Source organism: Mauremys mutica, chromosome 2 (assembly GCF_020497125.1).
Source record: "Mauremys mutica isolate MM-2020 ecotype Southern chromosome 2, ASM2049712v1, whole genome shotgun sequence".
In the NCBI taxonomy this organism is placed as follows: Eukaryota; Metazoa; Chordata; order Testudines; family Geoemydidae; genus Mauremys; species Mauremys mutica.
This window is the reverse complement of record NC_059073.1, coordinates 98,360,708-98,373,595: the sequence shown is the minus strand read 5'-3', so window position 1 is coordinate 98,373,595 and position 12,888 is coordinate 98,360,708. Positions and strand designations below refer to the sequence as shown.

At 41.3% G+C, this 12,888-nt stretch overlaps 1 protein-coding gene across 2 annotated transcripts in view; it reads right to left on the bottom strand.

Moving 5' to 3' along the window:
- CCDC102B (coiled-coil domain containing 102B) overlaps positions 1–12,888 on the bottom strand; it is a 357,030-nt gene that overhangs the window by 232,736 nt on the left and 111,406 nt on the right. For both annotated transcript variants that reach the window (XM_045007770.1, XM_045007772.1), the window contains exon 6: positions 190–399. In XM_045007770.1, coding sequence (XP_044863705.1) covers positions 190–399 — 210 coding nt within the window. The remainder of the gene's footprint in view (positions 1–189; positions 400–12,888) is intronic.

The following is a 12,888-nucleotide window of genomic DNA, read 5'->3' as shown; positions in this document are numbered from 1 at the left end:
AACACTTAACTTTATGCACTACTTGATGCATGTACGAATCCCTTTGACTTGAGTAGGAATACTCCTGTGTGTAACGTTATATCAGTGTTGAATCAATGTTTCCAGGATCAGTGACTATTTTAAATTTGTGCTAATGGCTGAGAACTTCCTCGAAACAAGTTTGGATCTACTAACAAGTAAAGTCCATACCTTATTTTTTTCCAGTAGTTCACTTTGTGCTGTCTTGAAATCAGAACCCAAGTTACTCGATGGCAGTTTATTTCTCTTATCCAGAAGTTCCTGAATTTCTTTCACCTGGGCCTTCAACCTTCTATTCTCTCTTTCCAGACCTTGCTTTTCTGTTTCGAGTATTTCTCTCTTTCCCCACTCAGAGGTATTCTCAGACTGTAGTCTCTCCAGCTGAAAAAGAGAAAAAAATATTTCTTAAAAAATCGGCTTTTTTTTCTGGGTGAAGTTAAAGGGCTATCCAGCCAGCACATCCTACAGAGGTTTCATGGACACTCTGGAAAAAAATCAACTTGATGCATAATTTAACAGTTTTGCAGGATTCATAAATGTTTAAAAAATGTGAACATGGAAAAGGAAAACACAAGTGAAACTACAGTTCTTTATTTTTCTGTAGTTTTATCTTTTCATTCATAAAGCACAAGTCAGACTTCAAAAGGGGAAGTGTTAACCAGTGTAAGTTATTGTTTTTAACTAGTTCCATTCTCTATTGTACATAGATGAATACTCTTAAAAATCAAGAAAAAGGATTTTTTTAAACACAAGACAGAGCCAGTTTTGCACACCATCTCTTTAAAAGTGTCAGAGACCAGTTTTCACCCATGAGGAAAAACCCCACTTTCCATCCTAATTTTATTGTACACTGTTTTTAATTTTAAAGAAATGGAATGAAGCGTTTTGGAAATAAGACAATTAATAATGGATGAACATAAGCAGTTTTTTGTTATTGTTACTCAATTAAGGCTCTATATGAATTGCAGGATGATTGTCAAAAAATTGCAGTTGAGTTGTGGACAAACCATGGAAAATTGTGGGAAAGTAATAATGGACCTTAATATTTGTGGTAAAGTGCATTGTTATTTTTACATGAATTTCTGCTGTCGGCTGCCCGGGGCTAAGTGCAGGGGTCCGGGGCTAACATTGGCTGCCCAGGGATGAGAGAGGGGGCTCCTGCTCTCAGCCCCGGGGTGGCTGGGGATCCCACTGTTAGATCCATGCACAGCGAAGCTCCAGCTGTCAAAATTGTGGTGGAAGCCTAATACTGCATAATCTGCAATATCGCACGTTAAGTAGGGCTTTATACTTAATGGGTTATTTTGTTAGTACTCAGAGCATGCTGCATTGAGGAGATAATGCTTTAACACCTGGCTTTATTGGAGAAGTTTTAAATTGTAACTTCAGTACTAGAGCCAACTTCCTGGGTAACCAGAGTAACTTGTTTCTTTGGTTAATAGTCATTAGTATTGGAATGAGAATAGTCTTTTGCAATCTAACTTAGAACATCCCACTATCTTAGTTCAACAGAGTCAGGCTTTTTGAATGATGATCAGTGCATTTATTAAGGGGAATGAAATGAAGTAACAACAACAACAACAAAACAGTTTACTAAGTGATGGAGAATGAACATCTAAAAAGTTATTTTATTTACTCAAAGACAGGTAGATGGAGGTTATGCCAAGGGTGTATCAAATGCTCTCAAGATTTTAAAGGAAAAGCTGTGGTCAAACAAATTGATTTTTGTACCAGAAATCAGATAACAGGCACTTATCAAAAGCTTTAAATAGGTTAGAAATGGTCAAAAATGAGAGAATCCAGCAACTTAAGCCAAGAAAAGGGCAGGAGGAGAATTCCATCAACAGCAGAAAAGTTTTAAATAAAATAATGTGAACTTTGTTACTTGCAGTTTTGTGAAGACCAGAACCAATTATTTGATAAAATTATATGGTCTGACAACTGTGAAAGGCTATAAGGTATCGCTAGCTTTTACTGCAGAAAAAGGTTGTACAAGCCAGCAAGGTTTTAGAAAGAAATCAGACAGTCTTATTTTAGATTTACTTTTTGCAGGCCCTGACTGGTTTTATTTTAAAAACCCATATGTGACAAACAGTAAAAAAACAATCATGTTGAAGGAGAATGGTAGATGAAGGCATTCACAGCATCAGAGACAAAATAATTCAGAAACTTTTAGTTTCAGAAATGGTGTTACCTGGGTTAACAAATTGCAGACTTGTTTGTCCCCCAAAAATATCATTAGCAACTATACAAACAAATTAAGATAAGAGCAGGATTAATCATGGGCTACATATAGTGATGAGCTGCCAAAAATCTTAACAACCAGTTCCCCATAAAAAGTTCTGATTTAAGAGATGTGCCACAGTATGTATTTTTTGTACCAATAGGGTTACCATATGTCTGTATTTTCCTGAGAGGAATTTTTAAAATTTTAAACTTTAAAAATTCCTCCCGGATGGCAATTTAAGAACCAAAAAGCCTGACATATATGTTAACCCCAACTAAAGTTCTTTTTAAAAAAGATGGGCCTGAACTAGAAATGAGCTCCGTTTCACATGTGTGGGTCCTCGCCACTCCCTGCGGCTGTGTGCATGTGTGGGTCTCAGCTGCTCCCTGCCCCCCTCATTGAAGCAGGTGTGCAGGGTTACTGCCCTGGGAACTGCAGACAGGGCCGGCTCCAGGGTTTTTGCCTCCCCAAGCAGCAAAAAGGAGAGGGGGAAAAAAAAAAGCCGCAATCGCGATCTGCAGCTCTACTGCCACCGCTTCAGTCTTCGGCAGCAATTTGGCGGTTGGTCCTTTGCTCCAAGAGGGAGTGAGAGACCCGCCCCCAAATTGCTGCTGAAGACCCAGATGTGCTGCCCCTCACCGTTGGCCGCCCCAAGCAGCTGCTTGCTGGGCTGGTGCCTGGAGCCGGCTCTGACTGCAGGGCACCAGTGGACGTGGGTCCAGCTGCAGACAGGAGCGTGGGGCAGGGCTAGCTGGAGGCAAGGAGTGTGGGGCTGGCTGCGGGCAGGGCAGGGGGTGCGGAGCTGGCTGGAGACAGGAGGGTGCGGGGTTGGCTGGAGACGGGGATGTGGGGCTGGCTGGAGGCAGGGCAGGGGCTGACTGGAGGTAGGGGCTGGCTGCAGGCAGGGCAGTGGGGGTGCGGGGCTGGCTGGCTTCGGGCAGAGTTGCAAGGGGGTGCGGCAAGGGTTGGCTGGAGACAGGGCAGGGGGTGTGGCAGGGGCTGGCTGCGGGCAGGGGGTGCGGGGCTGGTGTGGGCAGGGCAGGGGGTGTGGCAGGGGCTGGCTGCGGGCAGGGGGTGCGGGGCTGGTGTGGGCAGGGCAGGGGGTGTGGCAGGGGCTGGCTGCAGACTGGGTGGCGGGTACTCATGGGGATAGCGGCTCAGAGCAGCCCGAGTAGCAGGATGCAGCCCAGGCCCAACAGAGCAGCCGGGGACCCATCAGGCAGCAATGGGAGACCCATGACCAGGGGTTGGGGGAGCAGCAGCAGCAGTAACAGGGCCCGTGGCCAGGGCCAGACAGTGGCCCACATGTCTCCCATAGCACAGCGCCCCCGGTGGCTGGAGGAGGAATTACATCACTTCCCGGCCGGAGCCAATCAAAGCCGCAGCGCCCCCTTGCAGGGAAGCAGGTTAACAACTGGTTCTAAAACTGCTTCATAATTTAACTGGTTCACGTGAACCGGTGTGAACCAGCTCCAGCTCACCACTGGCTACATAGTTTTTCCATATCTAGTTCACAGAAGCCTCAATCCTACAAACACTTATAAATATGATTAATTTTACTACTGAGACTACTCACAGGTCTGTAGTAACAATGAAAATGTGCATATAGCACTAAACCCACCATATCAGCTAGCATTATTTAACCATTTCTTGCGACTAAACCCAAACTCCATTCCCCTGTGGAATTTCCTTGAAATTAATGAGTGTCCAGACAATCACTAGGGTCAGCCCACCTGGTGCAATTGCAGGATCTGGGCCTATCTTTGTAGTCTCCACAGAAAGCCCAGAGATTAAATGGGCATTGGCACTGATCAATGCCTCCTTTGTAGAAAGAGACCCTCCATTCCAGGGTACAGTGGCCTTGCTTGGGTGTTGTGGAGCAACTTGTACTGTGACTCCCTATCTGATGTAACTTTTGTAGCTAAATAGTGCATCTTTATCAGAACTAGAGTCACATTGAAAAAAAAGTGTAAACTATTAAAAAAAATTAGGATGTCAACATCATGCTATGGGTTCAATAGAACTGGAAAGTTCTGGAACTGAACAGATAGCGAGGAATGGTCAGGGGTTCATTGTGGTGTTAAAGCACTTCTCATAGGATACAGAGTAAACCCAGATCAGGGAGCACCTGTACACAGTTGGGCAGTTTTACATTCAATTGACTCCTTGTCTTTTTCCCTGTTAACCCTATTAGGGCTGTACTAAGAGTCAGTAGCTCATTTGCCTGTTGGGGTATGTCTACATAGCAAAGAAAAAACAGTGGCTGGCCCATGCCAGCAGACTCAGGCTCACAGGGCTTGGGCTGTTTCACTGCTGTTGTAGACTTATGGGTTTGGGATGGAGCCCCGAGCTCTGGGACCCTTCCACCTCACAGGGTCCTATAGCCCAGGGTCCAGCCTGACCTCGACGTCTACACAGCATTGAAACAGACCAAGCCCTGCGAGCCTGAGTCAGCTGGCACAGGCCAGACACGGGTGTCTAGTTGCTGTGTAAAATATCCAAAATGACAATCATGGGATCACAGGCAAACAGATATATATTTAGTGGGGGAAATATGACAGAAATTTGAATGTTTATTTTATAAAAGATTCCCTCAAAAAGTGGGGCCCATCCTTCTGACCTGGCTACAATCCAATATCTGGGTCAGATAGTCAAAAGAGCAGTAAGTCCAAGAACTGCTTGTGCCCAGCTAAAGATAGACCAGTCTTGGCTAATGTTCCTCACATCCAAAAGCAGACATTATCAATGAGTCATTCTGGTGATCTCACTTGCATTTTAGTTGTGCTAAAATACAAGTTGTGCTATTTAATGACATTTTACACCTTTAGGGAGTTTGCTTAAGTAATGGGCACAAGTTCTGATTTGTAACTCAAGGGAAGATGGTGCCCGGAGACAGATGAAAGAACAGGCATGTCAATTTATAAACCACTGATAGAGGCATAAATCAACATGAGATTAGGCAAATGAGAAAGGAAAGTATTAACAACTTTTGCCTTACTAAATAAAAGTCTATTGTGATTCTCAAAAGGAGAATGGATCTGTGTTCTTGATTAGCCAAAAGGCAAATAATTTACAGTAGTAATCTTTAGGCTTTTGGTAAACATCTAATATAAAATCCTTTCCGTGAATCCTTGTCCTCCAACCGCCTCCTGCAGAAACTTAACTTCCCAATAAAAGTTGAAAATTCCAAGAAGAATTTTCCTTTCTTTTGGGTTGCAACAAGTTGCCCCAACTTTACATTGTAAAGTTATAATGAATTTAAGAGGATGGTGAAAGGGCTTCTTGAAAATCTAGGAAGAACAGAATCATAGCTATTTGGCTATTTTTTCCAGTAACAAATTAACATTTGCCTACAATGATCTCAATGTTTTTTGACTAATGGCTGAATGGTTTTGGCAAATATTTTTGATCTCAAAAATAAACAATTTAGGGGAAAGAAGTTTTAAACCAGTGCTTCAGGCTCTTACCTAGGATATAGGAGGCCTGGATTCAATTCCCCCTTCTGTCTGATGTGGAATAGGGATTTGAACTTTAGTGTCCCACATACCAAGAAAATGCCCTAGCCCAGGGGTAGGCAACCTATGGCACACATGCCGAAGGCGGCACGCGAACTGATTTTCAGTGGCACTCACACTGCCCAGGTCCTGGCCACCAGTCCGAGGGGCTCTGCATTTTAATTTAATTTTAAATGAAGCTTCTTAAACATTTTTAAAACCTTATTTACTTTACATACAACAGTAGTTTAATTATATATTATAGACTTATAGAAAGAGATCTTCAAAAATGTTAAAATGTATTACTGGCACACGAAACCTTAAATTAGAGTGAATAAATGAAGACTCGGCACACCACTTCTGAAAGGTTGCCGACCCCTGCCCTAGCCACTGACATATGATATGATCTGGTGGGACAGTCAGTCAGTCTCTCTGTGTATAAACAATTAAGTAGTCATTGCAGCAGGGTTTTGAGCTTGGAGCTATCTCGTACATCGTAGGTGAGAGCCATAACAGCCAGGCTACAGAGTCAGTCATTTTCACTCATTCTCTCTCTAGCCCAATGACTATTTATTGTCATTATGAATGACTATGAAATGCCAATATGAATGTTTCATTTGGTTCAAAATTATTTTTTTAATTTTCCAACTTTTTGCAATTTTAGGATTCTGTTTGACCTAACCCATTTTTTTTCTGAACTCCTGACAAATTGAAAAATTAGTAAATCCATTAGCTCTACTTTGGCCCCATAGTTTAGGAAGCAGCTATTCAGGTGGCAAAGAGAACCAGTGAAGACTTTTGAGAACTACTGTTAGAAATAGGTGGGCTGTCCATCCCCAGAAGTTATTCTGAGGATAACTAGACACACCCAAATGACTGCAGAAGAAATCTGCAGGCTGCTTTCCCTTATAGGATTTTTCATAGATATGTTTTCAGTTTCCAAGTCTGAATCAACCTGAATAAAATATCCAAAATAAAACCATGAGCTAAGGAACAAGCCTATTGGGGGAAATTTGTGGATTGAAAAGCCATGTGAAGTAAATTTACAGGCAAGGAGATTAGTTGAATGCATGTGAATTAGAGCTTGTGGGTTTCACATGTCTTTTGACCTAACAACTAAACTTGGTGTTAACCCATTGCAGTCGTTATGGAGTGAGTACAATAAGTCTATTGAAGCTTGAGACCACTTTTTTGCTTTTGATTGCAGTCTGTTAAAGCTGTATCGATAAAGAAAATCTTCAGTATCCTTTTTCTCAATATCATCTTTCCCAGTTCCCAGATCTGGGCTGGGAAAATAAAGGGTTTAGTTCCCCATTCTTCGGATAAACGTATGGATGCCAAATCTGTCATTGTTCTCCAACCAGCTGCAAATACTAAAACATTAGTCTTGAGGGAAAACCAAATAGTACTACTATGGGCTAGATGTTAGAATAATGCAACCTCCACCAAAAACTGAGTTTTTCACACAGGACTTGGGTTCAAACACAGTGCTGATGTTAAAGCACAGTACTCTGAGGAAGTATAAAGCCCTGCAAGTAATGGCATACTTAAGTCAAGAAGCAAACCAAAATTACTTCCGATGGTCACCCATTATGAATCCACAGTTGATTGCTCTTTTTGACTACACAGCCAATAATATGGGTATTACTTTATACATTGAGATTCCTTGAGCATGAAGAGTACTGTATACATTAACATCTTTCCTACTCAATTGGCTTAAGAGGCTTTTTGAACAAAGTTCATAAACCTTAAATCTCTGTAAGCCTTCACAGGTGGAGTTCACACATACCATTATTTATAAGAACATATTTTGTTCCAAGAAACATACAAAATGCTCAAATGCTTTTTGCACTGCACATCTATCATGTAAATTCAAGGATTTTCACATCTTTTCCTTAAGTACTTCAAAAGGTGCTATTAGAAATCAGATATGCTTGCCTACAAATGACACACACACCTATTTTAATGATCAGATGAGCCCTAAATCCAAAATTTCTCTACTCAATAGGCTGCACAATAATCCATGAACTCCTCAATCTGGGGCTTCAAAATACCATATCCAAACTTTTCCAAATTCAAGTCTGTGACAATTCTTTCTGTCACAGTGATAGCTCTGAGTTGTGTACAGGTCTGTCGCATCTTAGGCGCATTTAACATGCGCGATTTCAGCTTTACACGGTCAGCAAAAACAAGAAAAAAACAAAAATTTAAATACTATTTCTGTAGTGCGGGCGATTCCGCCCGCCATTACACTCAATGTAATTTTGACTATACGCGATTTTAGCTTTATGCGCTGCCTGCGGAACGTAACCCCAGTGTAAGATGAGACAGACCTGTACTCCAATACAAACTCAAATCTTGATCAGAAGTTTTGGTTTGAGGCCATCTCTAGGGATATTCTACTAGATCATTAAAGGATCACAAAAAGCCATACAACACTTGAGAAATATTGTCATACCACAAAAAAGCAACACAGTTCATTGAAAATTTTGAAGAAAACTGTGATCCTTGTGCTTGAAGAGTACAAAGAGGAGAGTTCCTCTTCAGACTCTGATGGAGGAACTTTTAAATGACACTCATATGTGGACATGTTTTTCAAGAGCTCAGCATCCAAAATTGGGGTCAGATTTTTAACCCATTTTAGTTCCCATTTAGGCACCAAAGTGAGTTGGATTAGATTTTTCACAGTGGGTGCAGACTGTTTTGAAATTCAGGTTTCAGTTATGAGTACAGATGTTCCCTGGGTTACGCAAGACCCAACTTATGCAAATTTGAACTTACGGAAAAAGTTCCATAAGCCAGAAACAGGATTTTCAAGTTGCGGAAATTTTTGTATAACGTACGGGAATACATTTCCGATTTATACAAAATTCGAGTTACACAAGGCTTTCTGGAATGGAATGATTGCATAAATCGGGGGGCTTCTGTACAGAGTACTTGAAAATGTGGTCCATAATATTTAAAGCCTTTTATTACACAGCTATAGCTGTTTTATGAGCAATAATAACATTACATCTAAACACTGGTCATCAAAACAAATAGGAATCCAGGCCTAGAGGGAGTTCAGACAAATATGCTATGCCATGAAAGGTTATATATGAAAAAGGAGATAACTGAAATTTACATTTGTTCTGGGATTCAGTGCAACATGAACGGCTCATGCAAATCTTAATGCAGTTAGCTGTGTGAACTCTGTTTCCCCCTAAATAGGAAAACATGCTTGTTCTATGCATAGATGTGAAAAGCCTGACATCTTAGTTGACCTAGGAAACTCCCTTCTCAAATCGAACCTTATCTCCACAAAACTCACTCAACTCAGAAAAAACACAGGATTGTAGCTTGCCACACTTCTGCCCTTCTGCCATATATATGCTGGTATCCTTGTTAGGGCTTAAAATTAGGGCTGAACTGCTCCTCCACATATAGTCTTCAGGGGACTAACAATGGAAACCCATTTCCCACATCCATAGAAAACATCTTAAAGGAACAGCAGAAGCCCACCTGTTCCACAGCAATGGGACTAACAATACTCCTCCACTGCTTCTTTAAAGTCTATTTACCAGATTGAGGTATGCAGTATAACCTAATTGGAAACCTCTGATCTGGGGACTTCCTTTTAGCTAAACATAAAAACAAGATGCAGTAAATTGCCTGTACCATGTAGTAATAAAAAATAGTACAGTATTCTGAAATAATGGTCCAAAAAATTGCAACAACACTGCAAAAAGTATATAGTGTTTGGGATTACTACTACAGAATATGGTAGTATTTCTTATTAAGGGTAGAGCAGGTGGCAAGCTTGGAGAAGAATTTTCCAGATCTGCTGGTGCTAAGCAGCATCAGAGGAGCTGACCTCTCACCTCATAGACTTTAAGGTCAGAAGGGACCATTATGATCATCTAGTCTGACCTCCTGCACAATCCAGGCCACAGATTCTCATCCACCCACTCCTGTAACAAACCCCTAACCTATGCCTGAGTTATTGAAGTCCTCAAATCGTGGTTTAAAGACCTCAAGGTGCAGAGAATCCTCCAGCAAGTGTCCCATGCCCCACGCTGCAGAGGAAGGCAAAAAACCTCCAGGGCCTCTGCCAATCTGCCCTGGAGGAAAATTCCTTCCCGACCCCAAATATGGCAATCAGTTAAACCCTGAGCATGTGGGCAAGACTCACCAGCCAGCACCCAGGAAAGAATTCTCTGTAGTAACTCAGATCCCACCCCATCTAACATCCCATCACAGACCATTGGGCATATTTACCTGCTAATAATCAAAGATCAATTAATTGCCAAAATTAGGCTATCCCATCATACCATCCCCTCCATAAACTTATCAAGCGTAGTCTTGAAGCCAGATATGTCTTTTGCCCCCACTATTGCCCTTGGAAGTCTACCCTCCAGAACTCCACTCCTCTAATGGTTAGAAACCTTCATTTAATTTCAAGTCTAAACTTCCTAGTGTCCAGTTTATATCCATTTGTTCTTGTGTCCACACTGGTACTAAGCTTAAATAATTCCTCTCCCTCCCTGATATTTATCCCTCTGATGTATTTATAAAGAGCAATCATATCTCCCCTCAGCCTTCTTTTGGTTAGGCTAAACAGGCCAAGTTCTTTGAGTCTCCTTTCATAAGACAGGTTTTCCATTCCTCAGATCATCCTAGTAGCCCTTCTCTGTACCTGTTCCAGTTTGAATTCATCCTTCTTAAACATGGGATACTAGAACTGCACACAATATTCCAGATAAGGTCTCATCAGAGCCTTGTATAATGGTACCTACACCTCCTTAAGTTTACTGGAAATACCTCACCTGATGCATCCCAAGACCGCATTAGCTTTTTTAACGGCCATATCACATTGGCGGCTCATAGTCATCATGTGATCAACCAATAGTCCGAGGTCCTTCTCCTCCTCTGTTACTTCCAACTGATGTGTTCCCAATTTATAACCAAAATTCTTGTTATTAATCCCTAAATGCATGACCTTGCACTTTTCACTATTAAATTTCATCTTATTACTACTACTCCAGTTTACAAGGTCATCCAGATCTTCCTGTATGACATCCCTGTATGACTTCTCTGTGTCAGCAATACCTCCCAGCTTTGTGTCATCCGCCTACTTTATTAGCACATTCCCACTTTTTGTGCCAAGGTCAGTAATAAAAAGATTAAATAAGATTGGTCCCAATACCGATCCCTGAGGAACTCCACAAGTAACCTCCTTCCAGCCTGACAGTTCACCTTTCAGTATGTCCGGTTGTAGTCTCCCCTTTAATCAGTTCCTTATCCACCTTTCAATTTTCATATTGATACCCATCTTTTCCAATTTGGTCCATGTGGAACCATATCAAATGCCTTACTGAAATCGAGGAAAATTAGGTCCACTGTGTTTCCTTTGTCTAAAAAATCTGTTACCTTCTCAAAAAAGGAGATCAGGTTGGTTTGGCATGATCTGCCTTTTGTAAAACCATGTTGTATTTTGTCCCAATTACCATTGATCTCAGGGTCCTTAACTACTTTCTCCTTCAAAATTTTTTCCAAGACCTTGCATACTACAGATGTCAAACTAACAGGCCTATAGTTACTCGGATCACTTTTTTCTTCCTTTCTTAAAAATAGGAACTATGTTAGCAATTCTCCAGTCGTACGGTACAACCCCTGAGTTTACTGAGTCATTAAAAAATTTTGCTAATGGGCTTGCAATTTCATGTGCCAGTTCCTTTAATATTCTTGGATGAAGATTATCTGGGCCCCCCGATTTAGTCCCATTAAGCTGTTTGAGTTTGGCTTCTACCTCAGATGTGGTAATATCTACCTCCATATCCTCATTCCCATTTGTCATCCTACTATTATCCCTAAACTCCCCATTAGCCTCATTAATGACTGAGGCAAAGTAGTTGTTTAGATATTGGGCCATGCCTAAATTATCCTTAACCTCCACTCCATCCTCAGTGTTTAGTGGTCCCACTTCTTTCTTTGTTTTCTTCTTATTTATATGGCTATAGAACCTTTTAACTATTGGTTTTAATTCCCTTTGCAAGGTCCAACTCTACATGGCTTTTGACCTTTCTCACTTTATCCCTACATGTTCTGACCTCAATAAGGTAGCTTTCCTTGCTAATCCCTCTCATCTTCCACCCCTTGTAGGCTTTCTGCTTTTTCTTAATCACCTCTCTGAGATGCTTGCTCATCCAGCTTGGTCTACAACTCCTGCCTATGAATTTTTTCCTCTTTCTTGGGATGCAGGCTTCTGATAGTTTCTGCAACTTTGACTTGAAGTAATTCCAGGCCTCCTCCGCCTTTAGATCCACAAGTTCTTCAGTCCAATCCACTTCCCTAACTAATTTCCTTAATTCTTTAAAATTAGCTCTTTTAAAATAAAAAACCCTAGTCCCAGATCTATTTTTGTTTATCCTTCCATCTAGTTTGAACTGAATTAGCTCATGATCACTTGAACCAAGGTTGTACCCTACAACCATTTCTTCTATGAGGTCCTCACTACTCACCAAAACCAAATCTAAAATGGCATCCCCCCTTGTTGGTTCAACAACTACTCGGTGAAGGAATCCATCAGCTATCACATCCAGAAAAATCTGAGCCCTATTATTATTACTAGCACTTGTCCTCCAGTCTATATCTGGGAAGTTAAAGTCTCCCATGATCACACAATTCCTATTAGTGTTTACTCCATTAAAAACATTAAAGAGGTCTCTATCCATAACGAAATCAGATCCTGGCTGTCTGTAGCACACCCCAAGTACGATCCCAGGGGAGGCTCTAGTAGCTTTCTTTCCCAATGTGATTTTTGCCCAGACAGACTCTTTCTTATCCATTCCATCACTTCTTATTTCTTTACAGTCAACCCCATCATTGATATACAATGCTACTCCTCCACCTTTGCCTTTATTTCTGTCTTTCCTAAACAGCACATAGCCTTCAATACCTGTACTCCAGTCATGACTACTATTCCACCATGTTTCTGTTATCCCTATAACATCTGGTTTCACTTCTTGCACAGTAGCTCTAGTTCCTCCATTTTGTTACCTAGGCTCCTCACATTAGTGTACAAACATCTTAATTTTTGCCGTTTGGCTTCACTGTCATTCTCTACCCGATTAGGCACAGACATTCTACCACCAGTATCACTTATTAGAC